Source organism: Dicentrarchus labrax, unplaced genomic scaffold (assembly GCF_905237075.1).
Source record: "Dicentrarchus labrax unplaced genomic scaffold, dlabrax2021, whole genome shotgun sequence".
Classification (NCBI taxonomy): Eukaryota; Metazoa; Chordata; class Actinopteri; family Moronidae; genus Dicentrarchus; species Dicentrarchus labrax.
In genome coordinates this window covers 14,123,082-14,148,332 of record NW_026136721.1, presented here as the reverse complement: position 1 = coordinate 14,148,332, position 25,251 = coordinate 14,123,082, and the positions used below count along the sequence as shown (strand labels likewise).

General features: G+C 39.1%; 1 protein-coding gene across 1 annotated transcript; it reads left to right on the top strand.

Moving 5' to 3' along the window:
* Positions 1-818: 818 nt before the first annotated feature.
* Positions 819-23,991, top strand: armh3 (armadillo like helical domain containing 3). The gene is made up of 26 exons (XM_051385023.1): positions 819-918; positions 2,236-2,345; positions 2,443-2,499; positions 3,192-3,338; positions 3,587-3,694; positions 3,782-3,874; positions 3,973-4,047; positions 4,156-4,242; positions 5,815-5,871; positions 5,991-6,034; positions 6,574-6,634; positions 6,756-6,802; positions 7,708-7,783; positions 8,436-8,529; positions 10,354-10,455; positions 10,729-10,787; positions 10,868-10,933; positions 11,559-11,628; positions 11,933-11,993; positions 12,089-12,177; positions 14,412-14,494; positions 14,854-14,980; positions 15,639-15,714; positions 17,537-17,615; positions 21,854-21,970; positions 22,725-23,991. Exons 2-26 carry the CDS (start codon positions 2,244-2,246, stop codon positions 22,815-22,817), a joined length of 2,070 nt encoding a protein of 689 aa, XP_051240983.1. The 5' UTR covers positions 819-918; positions 2,236-2,243; the 3' UTR covers positions 22,818-23,991.
* The last annotated feature ends 1,260 nt before the right edge of the window (positions 23,992-25,251 follow it).

Sequence of the window (25,251 nt, the reverse complement as noted above, 5' to 3'; positions counted from 1 at the left end):
TGTCTCATTTCCTTCTCTATCTAATGACACGGTAAAAGCAGAGCTCGTCTCATTTATTCTGGAAATTGAGGCCCTCTGTGTGGTCTTTACCAGATATTGCACCCTTAATGGTTAAGTTAATTTACCAAGGAACTCGTAAGGTCAAAATACGGAAGCATCAGCTGTTGCTTTAAATTGAAGACCAAAAAACGATGTGCAATTGATTATATAGGTGCAGAGAAACAGGTCTACCATTCATTGACAAAAAAAAAGATATTGGTGCATATCAGTCTACATAGGCTAAAACTAGCTGAGAAGTTAGAGGTCAAAGGTGGGTCACAATCAGTAAGCTGCTGCTGGTTATGTACCTTGTCTTGTAAGTGTTTTGAAGAAAAAAAACATAAATTACATTTTAAGACCATTATGTGATGGTTTTGGAGTTAATATGGATCAGCTGAGCTCACCAACAAATCCAAGAACAGTGGAGACGATGTTTTGCACAACTCTGCACTACTGCCTACATTATGGCATGTAAGAACAGAAAAACACAAGAAGCAGGCGTGCTTTAAAATAAACCACAACATCACACAGAAAAGACTGTGATTACTGGGGAGATCAGAATCAACAGCATGGCATAACAACAAAGTTTATTTTCAGTGTTCAATAGACATTTTATATTATAAATGAACAAAACATGTACTCGTGTGAAAACTATCCTTTTACCTAAAGTATATTTTTGATTTGTTTATTAATTTACAGGTCTGTTTCAAAGCGATTAATAAATGTAGTGACCATCATGGAGTCCATCATGTGTGAGGCGCTAGGACCCTGAGGAGCAGCAGGAGGCTAATGATAGCAGTGTGCTAGCAGAAGCTAGTGTTGTTGTCACAAAGGTTCATGAACTACATTTACGACACAGATGTTAACACTTTAATTGAGGTAAGAACAAAGCACACTCTTAACTGAGCTGCACACACTTAAATAATGTCACGCAGTAACGTTGTCAGTAACCACATCATCACATTAAAGGTAACAGCTAGCGCTTAATCAGAGTTACACTTCTTGTCTGACAGCCGTTAGCTAGCTAGCGTTAGCGTTAGCTGCGGAGACTGAACATTTCACTGACGTTAAATCTACGTTTGGTGGCCGAGCTGCTAATAAACTAAGAGTCCGTCTTGTGTCGACCAGACAACAACAGCTGCTCGTTAACATGACCTCGTTGTTGTTTGTCGTTGACTAACGTTAGTTAGTTCAGTTGAACCCAGCTAACATTAGTTAGCCAGCAGCCCATCCCAACCTAACGCTAGGTCAGCTAACGTTAGCTGTTATCATGTGCCATCAGTTTTAACTAATGTCAGCTGATAATTACTGAGCCCACCCAATACCGCTTTGGCTAACTTAAGTGAATTATTTAAACGTTGCTTAGCAGGTTATTTTGCTGACTTAATAACGTTCATTTAGTTGTGGCTGTAATATCTCAGTTGTCCAGCTGTTTACTGTCTATAGTTACTATAACTGTAAGTTAGTGAACCAATCAATAACACTAACGTTAGATAGTTATTCCTCATAACAGGTGACAGATAGGTTACGTAAGAAAGGGCGTTATGAATGTCTATGAGGACACAGTAGGCAGCAGACTTGTGTAGTGGCCATACAGGTTACTATTCAGTGAAAGCCAGCATCAGTGAATTGATCCTGCTAATATAAGGATTGCCTATGTGGCCCAAGCCTTCCTCTGTGCCTTACACCTTTTACTGTTTTCCAAAGATGATCCATTAATCCATTAATGAGCCACATTGTTGCACTGGCTGACACATTTCTTTGTAATTATGAACACTTCCACATGCATCATCATCACACTGCTGCATCAAATCCAGGGCTGAAAATGCTCCCAATCAAACACACTATTTACTCCTGTGTGAGTAGCTTTGCTGTTACAAGGCCAAACGGTTTCAGGAAATTACCAGTTTTTGAATATGAAACTATATAGTTTTTTTTTTTTGGTTATTTAAGATTCATGTCCTCATTGTTAAAGAATGGGGGGCTGAGGCTGGGAAACATGGAAAGTACAGAGACAGAATAACACAATGTTGGTTTTGGTCTTTTTGTGGAAGATTTTCAGTATAACATAAATATTGAACATTGTCCACTTTATCTTTTAACAAACCCCCTGAGGAGAAAAAAAATCTTGGTTATTTACGCCATTTCTTTTTATATCATACATCTGTATCTCTCTCACTGTGTTTCTTTTCTCAGACTTAGTCATGTCTCAGGTGGAGAAGAAGGCAGGGTTGCTGAGGAGGACGTCGTCCTCTAAGAAACCCTTGAAGGAGAAGGTGGTGCTGATGTACGATGAGATTTTTGCAGTGAGTATGACGATGGGAGAATGTCAGCGGTGGGAAGTAAAGAGAAATAAAATTGTGCCGAAATGTAAATAAAGTCTTGTCTGTTTCTTTAATTTAGAAAGAAGACCCAGCCAAAAACAACGCTCGCTTCTGGGATGAGCTGTTCCTTATGAAGGTAAAGTGAAAAAGAAGAATATTATTACACAAAGAGCAGCAACATGTTGAGTAGAACGTGTTCTGTGTACATGAAATACTGTATCTCTGTATTGTGTTAAATACTGTATAATCTGTATTGTGTTGGTGTCTCACAATAGTAGCAGTAAAGCTAACTGAGACATATGGATAATGTCAGAAATACGAGTCTTCAAAAAGTCTGCAAAATTATTGAATTGATTAAAAAATATGTATAGAACTTGCAATACTTTGGAGAAAAGAGGCAATGTGAAGAAAAACTGAAATTATCATAGGTATGTAGGAGGATCCTACCTATGTGGTATCTGTCTGTTTTCACTTTAAGCCTCATAATCATTACATAGTTGTGGCACGAGATAGCACACTTTGTAGAGAAAAAGAGGAAGTAATGATGTGCACAAATCAGATACAGTCCAAACAAATACCGTACAGATTACTCCACAGTGTAGGACTGTGATAGTTGTCAGGTGGTCTAATTTGCATAGACTGCAGCTGCTCTGCTTCGCTCGATTTCTAATTGGCTGAGTTGATGCTGGTTTGACAGAAGGGTTTTTTGAAATTGTCAGTACTTCCTAATAACTTTGGTCCTCTAATCATTTTCCACTGTTCCACATCTCTTCCTTTGCACCCCGAAATATATTTTTCTCTCACACAACCCCTTCCTCCATGTTTCAGGTGAACCTAGAGTACCTGGAGTCCAAGTTGGAGAGTGTAGATGGGGAGGAGGTTCAGCGGATCCAGGACAACATCAACTCTCTGTTCCACCACTGTGTTCAGGCCCTGGGAGAGGAGCACCAGATCAAAGTGGTCAATGCCCTGCAGGTAACTAACGCTCAGGGGGATCACCTACACTTTCAGCTACAGGTTACATTGCACATGTTACATCACATCAGAAGCATTTGAAGTATGCCAGGAAGACTCAAACTGTAATCAAATTATCCCGGCAGTGTTGTGTCACCACTACAGAGCCAAAAAGACATGAGACTGAAACACATTTTTGTGTTTATGTGAAACATTTAACAGTTTTTACTCTTTTAGCAACGCCTGTGCTCCTCTGCCTCTCTCCCCAGACTCTCTGTGCACTTTTCCGGGGGGTTCACCAGAAGAACAAGTCTGCATCTGGCTTTGACATCATCAACATGCTCATGGGGTTTGACAAGGCTGAGCAAAGGATGAAGGTGTGTGGACAGTACCTTGAGAGGGGAAGAAAGGAGTGGAAGAAATTATTTGTGTTTATTCATGCCTTGTGGTTGTGTCTCCTGCAGGACCTGATGGAGAGACTGGACAGCCTTCTTTGTGGAGATGGCTCAGAGAGTCTGAAGAGCCTTTGTCTCAAACTGCTGTTGTGTTTAGTGACGGTAAGACAAACAGCAAGATGAATTGTAACAAGATAGACTTTTTTGTGCTTGTTGTGTTGTTAAAAACCTCATAAATAAGTGGAAAAATGTGTTTACAGGTAACGGACAATATTAGTCAGAACACTATACTGGAATATGTGATGATCAACAGCATCTTTGAAGCCATTCTACAGGTAAGTGATTAGACTATGTCTACTGTAATTCCGGGATTTATATCTTATTTTAAAACCATCTTTCTTCCCAATTTGATCATCTCTGTTCTCCCTCTCTCCCCTCCTCAGATTCTGTCAGATGTGTCCAGTAGAGGGCAGCATGGTTATGATGCTGTGGTCCTCTTGGCCCTGCTGGTCAACTACAGGAAATATGAGGTGTGTACATATACTCACACGGAACTGTACTTGTTTTGTTGATAGAAAAGCCTTTTGAGCAGCCGGGAGCCTTAGTAAATCCTTCTAAAGTGTCACTGAATTGATACTCAAAGTGCATTCAAAAGCTCCAGAGATCAGTCCTCCTTTCGTCCACAGTTTTTCTCCCCTGCTGTCTCTCAGATACTGATATTTGTGCTGCTGGGCTGTGTACGATAGAGGATGTAATAGAAGCAGCCCCTGAAGTTTCTTTTAGTATGTACAGTACAGATGTGTCATCTCTAGGAAATCTTTTTCGATTCTAAGTTACACCAGACACAAGGGGAACATGAGGGAATAATAAAAGTGAAGATTTATTTGAATTTATCTTTCTTTATTGCAGTTTTGTGGCAAAAGCTCAGATGAGTAAAATCAGTGAAGTTAGGAAGGAAAAAGGTTAATCCATGAACACATCAGCAGGATATTTGTGCAGGTGGAAACTGTACAGAATATTTTTACAAGGCACCAGATGTACATACAATCTTTGGCCTGGGTTATGTCAGGTATCAAAGTATTTATATTTATATCCTATATTTTGATGACTGAGAAGCAAACATGCTTTCTGAAATGAGTTCCAGTTCACTTCCCTCTCCAGTTATTTCCTGGAAGGATAAGAGTGTCTGTGTGGGATGGGGATAAAAGGATAAGGAACAAAGTTTGGATGCATGTGTAAGCAAAGAGGAGCCACCTTTGCATTTACTTTCGTAAAACGTCTACTCCAAAATTTGTATGACATCTAAAATCTGCCGCATCAGTCTGTCTTTTAGTCTGATACTGTTAAAAATTCAACTTATCGAGATGCATTCGTCTCATGAGCCACATTTACACAGGCTTTCTTCCCTGTTTGTTCCCAAGAAAGCTGATCTTTATTTTTAGTTGCATTACTGAACCGTTGCCCTCTGCCTGTCTGTTGATACTGTATGTACTGTAGATGAGCCCCTTGAGCCAGGGGACAAAAAACGAGAATTGTCCTTTAAGGGTCCATGACTGTTTTACAAGCACAAAATATTCCGCTTATCCCAAAAATGTATTTTTACTAAGCTATTTACATGAAAACTGAAACTCAATATGCACTAATATTCCTGTTTACATGCAGGTAGAATGCATCCTTCCTTCCCTTTCCCTCATTTTCAAACCACAGTCATGTTGCTCCCGTGGTAAAAGTGGAACAGCTGGAGTCGCTTGAACCATTTGGCCTCTTGCATCAAAAGAGGGTTTATTTTCAGAGTTTTCCACCGGTGGCAGACATTATAACACAGCCTCCCTCTTTCATTCACTCAATCACCTTCTTGAAAAGCTCTGTTTCGCGACATTTGTGCAAATCGGGATATCCCACATGTCTTAATTGGAAAAGCTCCACTTGGAATAAGTCCTGTTTAGTAATATCCAAACCATGTATGCTGTTCACATTACCCTTATCAAATGCAAAATATTGTCTTATTTGGAATAATAGTGGGTGTGAACAAAGTGTTATCCCTAATATTTGTGTCAAGTAATTAATAGCTTCTAATTTCAGTGATTGTCTCTGTTTGTTAGTCTGTGAATCCTTACATTGTGAAGCTCTCCATTGTGGACGATGAGCCGACACTAGATGTAAGTATGTTGTCACTTTCTGTGTCTTTTTAACTGCAGAACAACAAACAGCCTGTGCAATGTAGGTATTGACCTTCACATCAGGCAATTATCAAAGGATTTTTTCTTTCCTTTCCCAGGGAATGGGTATGGTTGTCCACCAAGCTCTGACAGAATATAACAGGTGAGATCTAAAACTGTCCATGTGTCAAAAACATGTTTTTAATGATGCGTTGGCTGCCAGCGTCATCAGTTTAGTTTGATGTCTCCCACAAATGTTCTATTTCTATTCTCCTGAAAAAAACAAAAAACAGGCCATTTATACTTGTAGTTATTTATATCCAACAGTTTTCTTTGGCAGTCTATAATGCATCTTTTGATGAGTCAAGGTTTGGAAATTAAAATGCTGTTTGTGAAGAAGGTCTTGTCTGTCTGTGTGCAGAGACAGACGCATCAAAGTGATGGATGACGGCTCCATACAGTTCATTGTTTTGTGTATAAGCTGAATGCCCCTTAGATGATAAATTGCAGGATGTGGAAGGAGATGTTGGGTTAGAAGTGCTGTGTTTGAGTGAGAACATATATCTCTGCCTCTGCTGCTGTGTGGCCCTTCCTGTCTTCAATTTATTTGTCATTCTCAACACTTTTTCATTACTTCTTTTTACTTATTTGCTTACTTTCTGCACATCTGTCTTTTTCTCTTCTCTTTCTTTCCCTTTTTAGGCAGTACAAAGACAAAGAAGAGGAGAACCAGGGTGGGTTCTTCTCTACCCTCACTAGTATGGTAGGATCTTACTCTTACTTCATATTTTTACAGTAGATATATTTTAAATAGATTGTTATTTCTTCCATTAGGATGTGTTTGGTTCTCAACACTGATAGCTTGATCCTTCATCTCTCCACAGGTGGGCAGCATGTTTATAGCAGATGCTGATGAGAAACTCTCTGTACAGTAAGTGCAAAGTGATTCTTGTGTTTTCTTACTCATCCTCTTTTTTTTCATTGTGTAAAAGGTTCTAGTTTAAATAAACATATTTGCATTAATGGTAACAGTAATCAAACTGAAATTGTTGAGTAGATCTTAGCACACGTGGTTTTCAGCAGCATGTGTATACAGTACATTACATATGGTATTCATCCACATTTATCAGTATGATTTTCCAGGTAATATGTGAATAATTTAAATATTATTATTTAAATAGTATGCCTTTTTAAACTCAAATGTGAATCTGTGAATGCTGTAGCTGCCATAGCTGCCATAGCATAGACTCAGATTTGATTGGCTCAAGGCACAGCCTCATCATTTGTTGGGGGGAACATTTGAGCATGTTTATCATGACCATGTGACAGTAAGAGAAAACATTAAAAGTTTTTAAGAGTGACAGTTTAGACTCACACAGTGTAGACTTGTTGTTATTAACATTTTCACTCTAAAGTTGTTGATTGCTGTCCTCGTCATGTTGTTTAGATTTTACAGTAAATTAATGAAAACATTGGGGGTGACAATATTAAAAATGCAGCCAATTATTTGTATCTGTAAACAGTGTTTACTGTTGTTTTACATCTTTAATGTCAACTCATTTATCAACATAAAAATTTAATGTAAAGAAATTTGGAAAATGATGGATTAGTAGTTACACACATTGTGCAGGAGTTAATGATACAGAAAATAAAAAAGTGACCTGCTCTTGCATGAAGCGATTGTAAATAAAACACCACTGCTGACCCCTCCCTCTTGTTTCTTGAGCTTGACTGGAGCAAAGCCTTAAACCTTTTTCTTGACAGTTTAATATGTGAAGATTTTACTTGCTAAAAGAAGTATCTGGTTCTGACCACTGACTTCTCTTTCTTCGCAAGGACAAATGAAGCAATTCTTTTGGCACTCTATGAAGCTGTGCACCTTAACCGCAACTTCATCACCGTATTAGCACAGGTAAGATACAGGACATTTTCTCCTAGTGTGCATGTGCTCACCTGTTTTTGATGAAAACATGTAGAGGCCCAGTTGGAGCTTATTCCCTCAGTTGTATTGCGTAGAGGCCTCCATACCTGCATGGTCACACAAAAGAAAGTTGGGAAGGAGCAACATGAAATCTATCTAGCAGAAATGTGTTTTTCCTTTCTTGCTCAGAAGAGCTTTGTGGGTGTTCCAAAATAAGAGAGCTTGGCAGCTTGTTAAGGGTCTGCATAGTCTGAAAATCACAATGGGAAAAGTCATCTATTACAGTAAGAACATGCAGAATAATGAGAATTTTATGACAAATCCGGGATATATTTGGCAAACTTTATTGTTGGTTTTTAACACATTTCGCAAAGCATTTTTGTACTCCTCAGTCCTCGTTGTTTCTTCTTTTCCTCTCTTCCCGTTACTGTGAAACATTGGAAAAAGTCATGGCATCTGAGATGTGATCTCTGATAATGAGAAAAGTACGTCAAAAGAAGAGTTGACGTACATACAGTGATGTTATGCTGCTATTAGGACATATTTCTTTAAAGGTGCACAATCCCTTCTGTACATTATGGGACACAAGGGACAGCTATTCACCATTAATGTAATTTCACATGTGTTTTCGGTCTTTCAACAGAGCCACCCTGAGATTGACATCCCAACCACACCTACCACCCCTACTCCAACCACACCTACAACACCACTTGGCACAACACCGCCCTCCCTAGATAGTAAGTCATACACTTCTTTTTTTTATTTTTAAGGAGACATAGATGGCTGATGTCTGTGACATCACCTATTGGTTTCTGAAGGGGAGTCTGTATTAGAGTCTACTAGTTGCCTTCACTGCCTTCCTGTCAGGTTTTGGAGCCACATTTTCATTGTGAATCGCAACAGGATTATGGAGAAAAATGGGTTTAGGCAATGCAGTCTTCATGGTTAAGTGTATAGGTAATATTTGTTATAATGTCAGTCAAACACCTTTTACCTGAACATATTTGCAATATTGTCAAAACCTTCCACCTGGCATCACAAATTCAATTATTTGCAAAACGTGACCTGAAAACTTTTTTGCTTTCCCTAAAATAAACAGGAGGTTTTCTCCATTGGCTTTAGTAGTCTGTTTTTGTCTAGTGGTGATTATAGGAACTGCATCTTATAGCCTTAAATACTGGCAGCAAAATTCACCTTTAGTGTGTTCCTCCTTGAAGGACATCAGAGCTTACAGGGGAGGACAACCTTGTCTTGACAATTCTTTATCTTTACATATATTTTGTATGACAGCCTCACCTTTGAAACAGAACTGAACTAAACTGAAAATATTGATCCTGTCAAAACCTGAAATGGTAGAAAATGGAGTAAAAGGATTTTTAAAAAGCTTTTTGACATCAAGGGTCGATGCCTCTTTGCCTCAATTTAATCTTAACAGTGTTTTTACATCCATTTTTAAAAACTCTCCCTCCAAACATGGTGACTCTCACTCACTTCTGCCTTGAACAGACACACTCAACACAGAGGCACACATGCACCCACACCAGCAGCCTTTTCAAATATTCAACAGATTTAAAGGTTATCTGATAGAAGAGAGATGCTCATATGCAATTAATGGCACTTCTAATGTGGTTTCATTCCATTTTAATAATCTGATTCTTACAACATCCCATATACTTAGTATTATCTCTTTAAACGTGAGTGCATGGTTGTCACTTTGGGTTTCATTGAAGGTGAACATTGTTGCAAGTCATTTAGCATTCACACATGCTATAACTGTTAAAAGGTGCATGTTTCTATCTCTGGCGAGCTCTCCCTCCATTGCTTCAAACCTAAGAGCCATTTTCTGTATGAAATATTAACCTCTAGCTTCAAACACAGATGAATGTTTCACATGCAGCGTGCATTACGCCATGTCATGGGAGCCTCAGCACTTAGGGGACCCCCAACTTGGACCAGAAATAATTGCACACACGTGTCTCGTATATGTCTGCAATAACATGTCGGGAATATACTTTTTCCTTCCACAGTATAGCACCCTGTGATGATATGTTTCTTGACAGTGTGATTTCTGTCTTTAGCGCTGTAGAGATTTGAGGAAGATGGAAACAAATGAGGGTTTGGCGGGAAGGAGCGATATAGAAATGACTAGATCATCATTTATCCATGAAACAAGCTGTATGTTTCAGTGAGCAGAGATTTTTAAATGGATGAAGATGCTTTTCTGGAAGACACAGCGAGCTACAGTAGCTACAGTAATGGGACATCACTTTTTGTAATATTGTTATTTGCTTGAATGAGCCCTGCGTCTGGCCAAACAAGGCTGACAGCTCTTTTTATTCCCACTTTTAGACAGTAGACTTTGGAGTTTAGGCTCAGGTTTTGAGGACGTCATTATTTTTGGAATAACTGACTTGGAAGTGACTGCACAGTTTTGTGACTTAAAGTTTGATTTTTCACAATTATGGTCTTTCTGTCTGGTTCATATATATATATGTCCCCTTTTCTCCATAATAATTTACACAAAAATTGATTGATGTTTTATTTGTACATCTGCTGTGTAGTGATGAACAACCCAGAACTCCCCCTGGATCCCAACCTGCAGACTAGCAACCTTCTCATCACCTTCCTCAAGTACGCCTCCATTGTAATGCAGGATACAAAAGGTAAACGGAAACATTCATGCCCTCTTCCTCTTTATCTCTGTCACTCTACTTTCCTCTAATCCTTCATTCTTTCAGTTTTTCTTGTCCTGAAATGTCCTCACGTAGTAGTCTTAGACAGCAGTGACAAATAAATACTGCACTTCAATCCCACAACTGTTATCACACTTAATAAACATTTGTTTCAGTCACTCCTCTCAAAACACCAAAACAGAAACACTGCCCGTCCCTCTGTTTGCTTTCTGCCTGTTAAGAGTCTCATATTTGTGTTTCCAGATGAGCATCGACTCAACAGTGCCAGACTGTGCCTAATCATCCTCACCTGCATAGCTGAGGTAGGTAGCAGTTACACTGCTGCAACATTCGCACCCTCCACATATTGTCTTTGCTCTGACTTCACCTCTGTGTGTGATAGGACCAGTACGCTGATGCCTTTCTTCATGATGACAACATGAACTTCAGAGTCAATCTCCACAGAATGGTGAGTTTCTGGTTGTGAGTGAAAGTGAGCACAGAAATGATGGAACAAATAAAATAAAAAACATATAATTGTGCTTATTAGGGACTGTATTACATGTTATTTGGTATTTTTCCCTGTCAGACCCCTATTCCTGTCATATGAACGTGTAAAGGGATAGTGATGGGAAAGTTTAAGTATATATTGTGGGTGCTTCAGCTATTCTTTGTAGAGATTATGTACATACTTGCCAATTAGAAAGCCGGATATGTGTATACATGGCAGGGAAATCGGTGTTCTCCAGAAAGAAAACTACCTGGGGGAATCAGGTTGCTTAAATCCTCTACCCCAATTACTGTAACCAAGTTTCTCATGAAGTTTAATATATAAACTCACTGGATAAAACCGACTGTAACCCGGATACTTGCGTGAATGTAAACCCACTCCTGGATACAGACCATAAAAATGTATCATGTTTGCTACATTTGACAGTTGTGTGACATACATCAAGATACAAATATTATCTTGTACAATATTGCTTATTAGTCAGTTAGGCAGTATGCTGATACATTTTCCATTTCTAGTATGTTAAGTACAGTGTATTTATGTGTATTTACATGCTTTCTGTATATTTAAATAATTTTTTCAGCCCATGAGGCACAGAAAAAAAGCCGTGGACAAGAACATCCCTTCACGGCCGCTGGTGTGTGCTGTTCTAGGTACGAGGAATACTGAGGCACTTAGTCATTAATTCATGTTATAGATCATATGAATTCTCTGGACATTTTCCCACTTTTCTTCCCCAGCATGTTTACTGGCAGATTTTGTTTCCTGGATAGCTTTGTTTGTTTTTGCACTGTAACTTGCACTACTAGGAAAGAAGATGCATTCATCTTGTTCAATTTCTCTTTCCTTTGATGTTGCATTATTGCAGCCAAAATGATATTTGAGGTTAAAGGTTTGTGCAATTTATGTGTCTTTCTAACCGTTATTTTTTCTCTTTGTCTATACTCATTTGTCTAGATCTGATGGTGGAGTTTATTGTCACTCACATGATGAAGGATTTCCCCATGGATTTATACTTGTGAGAAGACATGCACATCACGCACAGGCATTTTTCTAGTTTCATTCACCAACCAGCTCCATCACCACAGTTTTATGTGTTCATTTCCTACACAGGCGCTGTGTACAGATCATCCACAAACTCCTGTGCTACCAGAAGAAGTGCAGAATCAGGTTACATTACACGTGGAGAGAGCTGTGGTCAGGTAAAGACACCAAACCTTTGTATCAAATAATGGGGTAGGCAGGAACTTAACTCAAGGGACCAAGAACCTTTTGAGGAGCTCAAAAGCTTAACTTGCATTTTGACTGGAGGAACCAGAGACTAAAATTAGTTCCTGTGTGATAGTTCCTGGAGGCAAAATCTCCCTGCTGTGGGTGCAGTATTTCCAAAGTTGCATGAACTAAATAATGTTATTTATTAACGTTAAAAACAAAGTTTCGGTCTGTTGTTGCCATTATTCAGGTCAGGAAGCCGGCAACAAACCATAACTTTGTTATGAGGGAACAAGGAACGAGAGGGATGGGGTGGTGGTGGTTGGGCGATTTAAATAGTGAATGAGGGTGAGGGAGCAGTGATCAGAGAACAAAGAAAGTGAAGTAAAGCAGGAAATAAAACTTAATTTGGTGATAGTTTCTAGGTCCTCATCCATTTTGAAAACAGACGGTCAGAGTTTTCAGGCTCCTCTTCCTCCACTGCATTTACTCTTTTCATTCATTCATTAACACAACTCCCTGACTTCTTGTCTAGCGGCACCAGCAGGTAAAATTTGGTACAGACATTTATGTCACCCTGAGGATAAACTGTAGAAACCAAACATATAGGTGCTTTTTTTTTGCCACTAGTTCTAATTATTTTAAATTTGTTTCTGAGTCATTTTGATCAATCAAAAGTCAGGTTTAAATACTACAATACCCATGATCCTCAGCCACCTTTCCTATAGAGAAGGAGCCTGTCAGAGGCACGAATCAGAGCGGTGTCAAATTCAAAACATTTTGTCATTGAATTTGTGAACAAGAGGTTGTGTCATTGTCACTGATTCATCCAAAAGTGACCCAAAATGTAAATGTTAATTGATTTAAGCAGTTTTTCTGTCCAAGGCCTTATACTTTTTTCACTTCTTTTTTTGTTAATCTTTTGATGATTTGATCCGGAGAGTTTCATGCTAATCCAGGCTGTACAAGTGCTCCAGCTGTTAGTTACGTAACATTGTCTATGGGAAAAACAATCAGGACTTTTACTTCCAAAACCAGGAGAGCCTGAAATAGCTCCTCACACTTTGCAACACTGCTGTGCAGTACAGCCTCCCTTTCTAAGATATATTGTATATGGTAGTTGTAACTATGTACAACCAGAAAATTAAAGCAAGGGATAATTTTTCCCTTTTTACACTTTCTGCTGATTTCGGTTGTCTTTGCAAACAAAGTGTGTTAAATAAAAGATTTTGGACGTCATCACATGTTCATAACTTAATTTTCCAACCTTTTCACAACACCTCATGAATAATTTAAATTTATAAAATGTTTTGATTGGCTGGGCATCACTTTAAGAGTTGAGTAAATAAGTACTGCCTTTGTAAAACAAAGCCAATTTCCTATTGAAGTCACTGGGCGTGTTGTTTTGGGAAATGTATTGCATCATTGAGATTGGATAATGAGTCTCTAAAGAAAGCACAATCCATCCTGGTGGCCTTGTTTTCAGCCTGGTCAACACACAATAGGAGAACATTTCAGCTTGTAATGGCCCCATAGCCCTGAGTCTCATTAGAATACAAATTCCTCTAATCAGACCAATGATCAGTTTAATTCCCTGAATGACACAGACTCTCTCCTCCTGGTGGTGATAATAGCATACCATGAAATAAGACTGCAGAGAAAAAAATTGAAGCAATAGATGTGTTTATGTTATTTTTGCGTGTTGTTGTGCCAGCTTGTGTTGAAGCTTGTTAAAAGCTTTTTTTATGTACTCACATTTTAGTTCTTCTTATGGGTTTAGTTTTCCTCTTGGACTTGATTTGGTGTTGAAAGGATCCCCCCCTCCCGTGTTTCCATTATCTACCTTAATAGAGATGCACACTGAGGAAAGCGGACTGCTGCCACATGCCTCTGTTGGTAGACAACTATCAACACTCCAGATTATTTCATTTAAAAAAAAAAAAAAATGTTGGTGAAATTAAGTGATGATGATGATGGCATGAGGAACAAATACATCACACCACGTGGACTACAAGTACAGACGGTGGACATAAAGTACATATAACAACAGAAAACAACGTAAAGTTACAATGATATGTATATAGGTAGTATAGGTGTGTGAGTGCATGTGGACGAGAGGCAGATGGTATGGTATTATATACACATAATATGGCATAGATAGATAGATGATACTATTTTATTATTTTTTATTATTTTTAATGTGTGCATGTCTCCCTTTGCACAGCTCTCATCAACCTGCTGAAGTTCCTGCTGTCAAATGAGACCACGCTGCTGGCCAAGCACAACATCTTTCATCTGGCCTTACTGGTGAGACACACACTCACACTCACAAAGCCTGCAGACAGGACCTTGACAGAGTACAGCCCACAATGGAAATTAGTTTCACAGGGATATGTGTCCACTGCCAGATGCTGTATCAGTGCTGCTGCTTGTGGTCCAGCTGTGCATATGAGTCAAATCACACACAAGAGTCTAAACCCCTTTTATTAGTGAGGCCAAAGAGGCCAAACAGGCTGCGTATGCAGAAACTGATGTGGTATAAATTTGATTTCCCTTTAGAAATCCTATTCTTGGTTTGTTTTTCTTCTCTCATTTCTCCTGTTGGATTAGTTTTTGTTTTAGAGACATTATGTGTGTGGTCAACTACTGTGTATCTCCCTATCCAGGTTGTGAACCTCTTCAACATGTTCATAACATATGGCGACACGTTCCTGCCCACCTCCAACAGCTACGACGAGCTGTACTATGAAATCGTACGAATGCACCAGGTCTTTGACAACCTCTACTGTATGGGTATGTTATTAGAAACACCAGAGTTTAACCTGACTAGAGCTGAAACAATTTGTATATAAAAGCTATTGTTCAAATAATGTCAGTCTCAATTAAAAGCCACCATGAGCAAATAAAAGCTGGGTAAAATCCACCACTGTAGCCAACTGCAGCATAATGTACATTTCTGCAGCTCCAGTTCCATCTGAACAGTGATAAGAGTCATATCATACTCACCAATCTGCTGCTCTCAGTTCCTCTGAATAACAGAAATACTAGATTTATTCACCAATGAATTCCAGTGTTTTCACTTTGCAGTTTTCCCAATCAGTGTTAAGGTACTGTCAACAAAGCTTCCTGCAAATTTTTCACATTTAAGTCTTCTAGCCTTCCCTTCCCATTGCTAATTAGTGAACTAGTAATTAGTAAATGAAAGCAGTTTTTCTGTTGGAGAAGACCGAAGCAGTGATGAGTATAACATGGCTCTATTTTAATATAGTAAATATTATGTTGATTATAGATTAATCCTTTAAGTCATTTGTCTAGCAAGCATCCTCTGGTTCCAGCTTCTTGATTACTCGATTCATTGAGAAAAAAAATCATCAGATTGTTTAGTTAGGGGCCTAAAGGAGATGTATTTGTGCATCTAATTATAGTTTATATGTCATTCTCTGCCTTCCAGTTCTGAGAGTATCAACCAATACGGGCCAGTGGAAGGAAGCAGCCAGCAAAGTCACACATGCCCTCGTCAATGTTCGGTAAAAACTCACACACACACACGCACACACGCACACACAAATAGTATATCATGAGAAGGAGAAAAGAGTCATATTGGATTGAAGGGAATTGCAAATAAGAATGTGAGGGAGAAAGGTCAAAATAAAGTGAATGAAGTTAAGTCTTTGGAACTGTGATTTAAGTTCTCCCTCCCCAGCCTGTTCCCTTTCTCCCACCACTTCCTCCCCTTGGCCCATCTATTCAATAATTTTAAAACCTTAATCTCTGTCATCCCAACCCTGCTCTGGTCCACACACGTACTTCACTTGGTCTCTCCGCCACCATTTTCCCCTGTAATCTCTCTTCCCTCCTCCATCTTCTCTGAGGGGATGATCCTCTGAGGTCACCCTGGCTTGGAGGCTCCCCAGGGCACCCGTACGAGTGGCATACACCCAGAGGATTCTCCCCCTCAGCAGGGCTCCTAATGGAGCAAACTCCACTGCTTGAATAAGCAGTCAGAAGGGTTAAAGGGAAGGTGGGGAGGAAGAAAATTGAAAGAGCAATATTTGAAAGAATAGATGAATATATGAATGGAGGCAGAGGGGTATAAAGAACCCACAGAGACTTCAAATGAAAGCACCAATTTTACTCCCATCAGTTCATTCCTCCGTACGCTTGCTTCCAACATGGAAATGACAACAGAATCAGCACTACGGAGAATTCTCCTCACTTCTCTCTCTCTAATTTATTTGATATATGACATACTCTAAGCCAGTACAAAATAAGCTTTTCATCTTACAACCGTGTTTATTGCATCAACGTATAACGCAGTTTATTTCATAGATATATATGCTAATGCTGGAAAAGATCGCCTCTGAATTTACATCTGAAATTCCCAGATGTGCTGAAACAGTATGAAGGAGGCATCGAGACAAAATTTAATAGAAATGAGTTTTTGTGTTAAACAGCCCGTCTGTAACTGGTCAAAATTGCCAACTACAAACCTTCACACCGTTTGCACCTTAACAAGGTTATCCCACAAATCGCTTTTCCAGAAAGTCACACACACACACACACACACACACACACACACACACACACACACACACACACACATTAAAATTAGAGGGAGGCTGGTTGAAATTGAACACTACATAGCCAAAAGTACTTTCTGTATTTTGGTCTGGGGCTATTTATCATAGTTTGGGCTTAGACTCCTAGTTCTTATTCAGGGAAGTTTTAATGCTACAGCGCAGAATAGCATTTCACACGATGTTCACACCAAGCCATCTAATTCTCATTTATAGATTAAGTTTCACTTGTCAGACAATGGAACAGGCATGAAATAAGGATGTGATTGCGGCTCTTAAATATTCCCTACTAATCAGACAGCTATTCTTAGGCTGCTGGGTTGCAGTGCTGATCATCATTTTATGACCACGACATTGTCTGACAAACATATAGAACGTATATAGAAGATAATATCAATAGTTGTTGCCTCAAAAGATTGTCTGTTTACACAAACGCATCTTCTTTCTATGACTTGAGGCAGGCTAACGTCATCATATTGTAAAATCTCCGACGTACAACACGTTTTCCTGCAGATGTTTGCAGAGGTGTTTTCATACATCTTTGGAGAGTCATAATTCCAACTTCTGTCAACTCAGATTTGACAAATTTCCAGTAAATCAGAAAAAGCAAAGCAAATCAATGTTCATCAACTGCTGTTAGCTTGGGTGGCAGCTTAACACAAAGAGAACAATATTTTGAATATAGATGGCTTAATGTGAACATAGACAGCTGTGTGCTCCTTTGTGGCATGACTTGATGTAAAAATGTCCGTGCTGTCTTTTTGTCTTTAAGGGCCATCATCAACCATTTTAACCCCAAAATTGAGTCGTACGCTGCAGTGAACCACATCTCTCAGCTGTCTGAAGAACAGGTAAACACAACACACTTTCCCTCTTTTTACTCTCTCACTAAAGTTGCTTCTAAATAAAAATGAGCTTCAGCAACATCTTGGGGCCATTTGGGCTGAACTCCACTGAAACATCACTCTTGTCATTTCAAAAGTAAATCTTGATGAATTTTTTAGTACACAATGGAAAACACTTTGGAGTGTGTGAGAAGGGGTTCACCGCATTTTATTTTGATAGAATGTCTATTCATCAAGAAGTAGTTACAGCTGACTGACAGAGATAGATGACTCAGACATCGCTTATTGTGATGAGACACCTAGAAGAGCAGTTGTTATCACACACCACTGAGTTTAAAACTCATCATGGCTGATTCACTGCACACAGTTCAGGCAGGTGGGAGGACCCTGTACACAACAAATATGAAGCTTTTTACACTGTACATGACGGATGGTGAAACACATTTTAGGTGCTGTCACTTCTGGACACACTGAAATGCAAACAACTTTCATAATTTTCTCCTACATACACAGTATTTAACTGTTACTGTATTTTTAAAGGAAACATCTCTTTGAATTATTCAGATTATAGATTTATTTGTGTGTATATATCTTAAAGTACAATAAATAGTGCTGTTGTCTGCAGCAATTCATCCACATAATTAGTAGTCCCACTCAAACACACACACACACACACACACACACACACACACACACATACATATACAACACACACACACACACACACACACGTAAAAACAGGGTGAGAATTAAGTCATTAAGCAACTGGATAACCTCTGAAATGCTGAGTTATTCCTTCATCATTAATGAACGGCTTCAGTCTGGAAGGAGGCTGAGCTCCACCGATACGAGCTCGTTATAAAACCTCATCATTTATGTCAAACCGGTGAGGAAGGGAAAACTTTTTTATTTTTTTTACAAGCTGATAAAAGAGAGTGATGGATTTGTTCATTATATTCTTCAATTACCTCTTTGCTTTTATCTGCTGATTTATTCACACAAAGAGGGAAGGCAGAAGTTAGCTTTGGTGTCAATGAGCTGCCAGTGGTTTTGCATGATTTTCCACCTAACAACAATTCGCAAGTGCAAATGATTCTGGAAATGGAGTAACTATTTGATTTCCCAGGGCCATTATCAGTGAGCGCAGACAAAAATACACCTGGATGCAATTGGATAGACTTAAAACCAATCAGAGCAATGTAATGTGATGTAGACTAGTTAATAAATTAGACTCACAAATTCAGTTGGAAGTACGGCAGAATCCAGTATTGCTGGTTGACCTATATGGGTTTTTCAATGGCCGATGCGATGCAAAGGAAAGTTATGTATAAATCCATTATTCCATGCACATTAGTCTAATATATTGTTGTCTTAGTGGTAACATGTTGTTTTAGAAGGAATGTTTATTAATTAATGAGATAAAATAATAGATTGAGCTATGTAGTGGATTTCAGCAGGATGCATTGAGGGTTATAGGATTCAAGGATTCATGGTTTAAGGTTAAACAAAATGTGCTATTGGAGTTTTTGTGAAGGGTCTTGTCTGAGGCGGTGTGAAAAATGGCTCATTGTACTGAACTATACGTTTATTATTTGATGTTATGGGAACATACCTGCTGTAGCGTGATCTATAGAGAAACACTCTGATTAACATATTGATGATGATTTGAACGAGCTACGTCAGTCGGCTAAAACATGCTTTGTTTCTTATCACTCAGTGTTGTTGTGAGTGAGCTCGGAAAAAAACAAAAAACAGTTGTTTAAATGAAGATATCCACACTGACAGAGTGCTTCAGTAAGAGACTGGACAGGTTGTCTAGACACTGTCCAAACCATCTGACACAACCTTTTCACACTGGCTCTCCTCTCTCTATACAAAATATTATAAGAGGTCATCAGTGAAAAGCTGTGATGCAGATAATATTTTTCATAGCTGAGCTATTTAATTAATGGATTGTTATTGCAAATTGTACTGTATACTTAGTTTACTGTAGTCAAATTATGTCAGAATATAGACAGACAGATAGATAGATAGATAGATAGATAGATAGATAGATAGATATGACTCAGACAAAGCCTTGATCAGGACATCTGTTATGTGTTTGGTACAGACCCCACCAAATGTCACATCGTCACAATTTTTCACAACTATTTTATAAAATAAATTATAATTACCATATTGTGCAGCCCTATAATATAATTTCTTAATTTTGATCTGCTCTCATACTAACAATCATTTTTATAATTATAAATGATAAAATACAGTCCTTTTGAGACACACTGGTGGTCCATGGTCTAAGGCACAGACCATCAACCATGTGTCCGGCTGGGGACTATCGTGTTTCACGTCATTCCCCGTCTCTCTCTCCCCTCATTTCCTGTTATCTGTCATCTCTCTGCTGTTATCTGCTTCAGACGGACTGTATTTCTTCAGGTATTTTTGGGACATTGTTCATTTATTAGACAATGTACTAAGCTAGTGTCAGAATTCATAAAATGTAGGTCGAATTGAAAAATAAAAAAGGCAGTAGAGACTCGAGTGAACCACAGCAAGTGCTTTCGTGTGAACAAAAGAGTTCTATCTTACCTCAGGTTTAACAAAATAATTCTCAAGGTAAAGACTCGTGTAAATTCATACAAAAATCCCAGCCTGTCGCTTCTTGAATCACACTGATGAACATTAATGTAACCAGAGTAGCTCTCCAGTGGTCGGTGCACAGCTGTGGACTCTTTGAACCTGTATTATGGGGCAGAACAGAGGAAGAGAAGGCAAGAATAAATGATGTGGTGAACTTTGGTCAATCTGAGGAAGATCCAGTCTTTGTTTTTCTCTTCTCTGCCTCTGTCCCTCTCTGCTTTTTAAATGAAATGTGAAACCTTGCATTCCCTTCCCTCTTGTCTTTTGACATACATGCTCAGCGCACACACACACACACACACACACACTAACCTGCACTCCATCCATCTGGAGCGTCTTCATTCCCTCCTGTGACACTAGAAGATGGATGGCCTCCAGAAACACACAGCATTAAAATGATCTGCTCTAGTCTGTCTGTCTGTCTGTCTGTCTGCTTTTGTATCCGCGCTTCAAGGTAAACACAATGACAACTGTGTGCACACAGCCATGTCTGCTTAGTGATGCAGAAACTTTCTTAGCTGAGTCAACTGTAAAGTGGTCTCTCCTCTGTCCTTTGACTCTTTCTTTAATTTCCCGTTTACTTTTCCTCAGTTTTTTCTTTTCTTTTAACCAGTTCGTCATAGCTCATACTTTATTCCCCATTTAGCCCTTTTCTGTCATTTCCATTCTCCACCGGTGAGGAAAAAACCTAAACACACATTAGTTAAGGTTATCGTTCATACCTACCTCCACATTTCCACAGAGAGAGGAGGGAGATGGGGAGCTGTTAGAGAGATGGAGGCAAAGAGAGAGTTGGGTATGATGCTTTCATCAGTGTACCATCAGAGGTTGAAATAAATAAAACAGCATTTCTTTCTGAGCAGAGATATAGATATATTTAAAGAAAATAAAAGCTCCTAACCCTCTGTTAATACATTTCTAAATGATAATTCAGCTGTACAATGGATATATTACCAGGGCTAAAGGAGAATATGTACGTGTTTGTGTGCATAAACTGAGCTAGTAGTAGTTTAACATCTGTATGTTTATCTGGATAGAAGCTGGACCTGTTTGGGAGGATAGTGTGTGTTTTTATCAAGCTTCTGTGGGAAGCATAACAACATGCAGCTTGTGCATCTCATTGTGAATGTTTCATGCTGTGTGGAGTGTTTCAGCGACATTAATAAAATAATGGAAACGGTCTGGTTGTGGGCTATTTCATGGCTGAATGAGGGAATGGCAGGGATGGAAGTGTGGAGAATCTCTGCATAATTAACTATGAATTCAGCTCCCTTTCTTATCTCAGCTGGACTTTACTCTGAGCAAGTGTGTCCTGTGCATTTAAAACCACAGTACACACATTGACTATACTGTCTTTGCTTGATTCTATTCGTACTCTGATCTAAAAATGATGAGTCCTTCCTTAAATGCCCTTATTTGTGAAAGTCTGAGTAAAACAAAATCTCACTAGTACAAAAGATAGACCGACACACACACACACACACACACACACACACACACACACACACACACACACACACACACACACACACACACACACACACACACACTGTCTGTTCATCTGAAAATGAAACATTTTCTGTTAACCTCATCTCTCACCCTGTTAGGTGCTGGAGGTGGTTCGCTCCAACTATGACACACTGACGCTCAAACTTCAGGATGGTTTGGACCAGTTTGAGAGATACTCGGAGCAGCCCAAAGAGGCTGCCTTCTTCAAGGAGCTGGTAAGAGAGAGGGGGAAACACATGTGCATGTTGAGGATTTAATGTGGTCTCCTAAGACTCTCAGTTTAGTTCTTTACCAAACTGAACTCACCGTTCACAGCAGAGTGTCACTCCACATAAACTCACCCAGGTCTCTGCACACCTAAAAGTGGTCATTTCCTGTTGCAACGTGACACTTGTCACTGCTGTTTACAATAAACAAGGTATTTTGTTGTTTATAATAGCAGGAAGGAACTTTAATTTTTACGATGCTTCCTGTAATTCCTGCCTGTCAGACAGTTTTATAGTCCTCCGCAGCTATATAAATTGAACTGGGACTGGGATGGTGTGAAAGGCTGAGTGTGTAGGACTTAGTGGCATCTAGAGGTGTATTTGATGATTCCACCACCCTCGTCTCACTCGTTGCAAGCCAGCACTCGTCTAGAGACAGTTTTTGGTTTGTCCGTTCTGGGCTACTGTAAAAACATGGCTGTTCAACATGGCGGACTCTGTAGAAGAAGACCCTCTTCCTCTGTAGATTAAACAGCTCATTCTAAGGTAACAAATAATCAGAAATACTTTAAATACACAATGATTCTTATTTCCTTACTATACAATAATGAAAACATACCTATGAATGTTATATTCCATTTCTGCCAATAGATCCTCCTAAATGTTACACACTGGACCTGAAGCTTCATCCTTTCTGTGTTTATTGAAGCATATGAGCTGGTAATAAATCTGTCTGTCTGTCTGTCTGTCTCTCTGTCTCCAGGTGCGCTCCATCAGTCTGAATGTGAGGAAGAATGTCTCTCTGAACACTCTGAGTCAGGACGTCCTGCTCAAAGAGTTTTCCACCATCTCCTGAGAAAGAGACACACACACACACACACCCAGCCTCCTCGTCCCTTCAGAGGGACGTACACAATAATTTTTTTGTGTGTGGACATGTACACACACATTCACACATACTGTACAATACAAACACCAAACCAGTACAATCCGCCGTCGTTCCTTCCACGATTCGTCTCGAGTCCTCATCATCTGTCCCTCCTGTGAACTGAACGATGGAAAGGTCTCCCACGCACACACTGACAGGCTGGATGCACCTTAAGGAAAGATCTGACAACTCTCCAGACTTGCTCCTTTTGTGGTCGTTCACATGTTTGTGTTTAACTTTAAAGGAAGTGCCTGTGTTGCAGTGGTTCCTCGTGTGCAATCTGCAGTATTGGCTGGACTGTTAACTGACACATGAAAGTTTGGATTTAAGATAGTGTAACCAATTGTTTTTAACCAAGATGTTCTTCTCCAACTTTTCTGTCACTGATGATAAAGTCAGAAGCTTCTGCTGTCAAACTGATCACAGTTCACAGCTTATGATTTATCTCTCCAGTAATTATTTCAGAAGATTTATGCTTTGAGTGAAACATTATGTCCTCCCTAACAGCATTGGTAATGGTGGCATTGAGTTTAAGTCCTCATAGTTTAGAGCATTAACTCTTTCTTTGCAGCTGCTTGTTGTGTGAATGTTAACTTAATGCTCTACATGTTCAAAACTTTTAAGTATTTTGTATATACATGTTTGCTATGGAGTAGAACATTTTGAGCAGTAATGAAGTTAAGGATGCTCTGAAGTGATCATTTTTTGTGCTTTTTGAACAAAGCCATGACTAACATTCCCCTACTGTACGTCGCACAAGTCATTTCCCCATTAGTTGAACAAATGAGTCCGAATGTGTTGAAGGGAGTGGTTAGTTTAGAAGTTCAGACAATGGTTAAACATTATGATAGTGATTATTACAGGTGTGTCCCTGGTACATGAGGTCAGTTTAGTGATTACAAAAAACAATTCATACATTTCAACCTTTTAAACTCATCCTGGCTCTTTCTCATTCAGATTATTTGAAATGATTATTTTGGACTGGAAGCAGATCTGAATTATGCAATTACTTCAAGTGTAGGGTCTTGTTTCGTTCATCTTGAACTCCTGTAGGTATATTTATGTTTCTTTTTTAAATAAAGGTTGGTTTCCTACTACTCAACTAGGGCTTCCTCTTTTGACTATTTAGTCAGAAATATGCACTATTATATCTGTTTTAACATCAAGACTAAAATAATTTTACATTCTTTGTACACAAGCTTTCCAACAACCATCCTCATCAGCTCAGCCAACACACACACACACACACACACACACACACACACACACACACACACACACACACACACACACACGGCCGCTGTGATACATTGGGTGTCAGTGGGAGACTTGATTTCTTATTCCAGCACACTGTAGAAGTGAAATATGACTTTTCATTCGATGAATATGGTCTTTGATAACAAATGCTTTTGTCTTGGATCATTTCTTTACTTGTTGTCCCCTGTCGAGCACATATGAACCGTTGAGTAAAAAGTCAGGCAGCTTACACTCGATTGATTGGGTTTGGGTGAGTTTGCAGAGCGGATGACTGCACAATAAGCTCCAGTGATTTAAGTTTAATTCAAGTGTCAAACACAGCCTGCATACACAGTACATCAGTGATGGCACTCAAATGTTAGAAGGTAAACCTGTGTTTATCACCATAATTCAAAAATATGTCCGCTTTAAAGCTGCCTTAAAAAGATTATTTATTTATTTATTTTGTCCCTTGCCTTCATAAAGACGTGTAGAAGTAAAGGCCAGATGATTGTGGGTAAAACTAATTAGGGAGACATACTTGATTATGTGAGGATAGCAGTTAGTAAATATGAGATTGTATGCACTGATACATAATGTGATTGTCTGTTTACACAATTAGTATGTATTTTGAGTAGTGGCAGCAGCACACGAGGGAGGAGTTTATAGAAAAAGAATCTGTATTCTGCAAGCTAAATTGACTCAGTACATTCAATATTTACACGAATATTTAAGTCAATGAACGCAAAGGGTCAGGTCATGGTTGCTGAAACCCGCGATGTCGTTCTGAGAAAACAGAAACTATCCTGTTCCTCTCCTCTTTGTCCTCCCTTAGTCTTGCTGTTCCTCCATCCACCTCCAATCCCCCCTCCTGTTGTGAAACTAATTAGCCAATATCTCTGATAAACTTTGTCCTAGAGCTACTTCCTAATTATGTCTGCACCCTCAGGCTCACATAAACATCACCAGCTGAATCTTTTGTTTGTCAGAAGTTTCTCGACGTAATGAGCCGAGGTCAGATTGGATTTAAAGGGGTCTAGACAGGTCAGTGATCAAAGTGCTGCAATTACAGTGGCAGATTCACATTTTCTCAGCAAATCTCTCCCGTATTTCTGGAAGCTAGTTT

Coding starts and splice junctions, on each gene's coding strand:
- armh3 (XM_051385023.1), top strand. CDS start 2,244: ATGTCTCAGGTGGAGAAGAAGGCAGGGTTGCTGAGGAGGACGTCGTCC. Junction 3,875..3,972: donor TGCTGTTGTGTTTAGTGACG/GTAAGACAAACA, acceptor ATGTGTTTACAG/GTAACGGACAATATTAGTCA. Junction 10,934..11,558: donor GAGTCAATCTCCACAGAATG/GTGAGTTTCTGG, acceptor TAATTTTTTCAG/CCCATGAGGCACAGAAAAAA.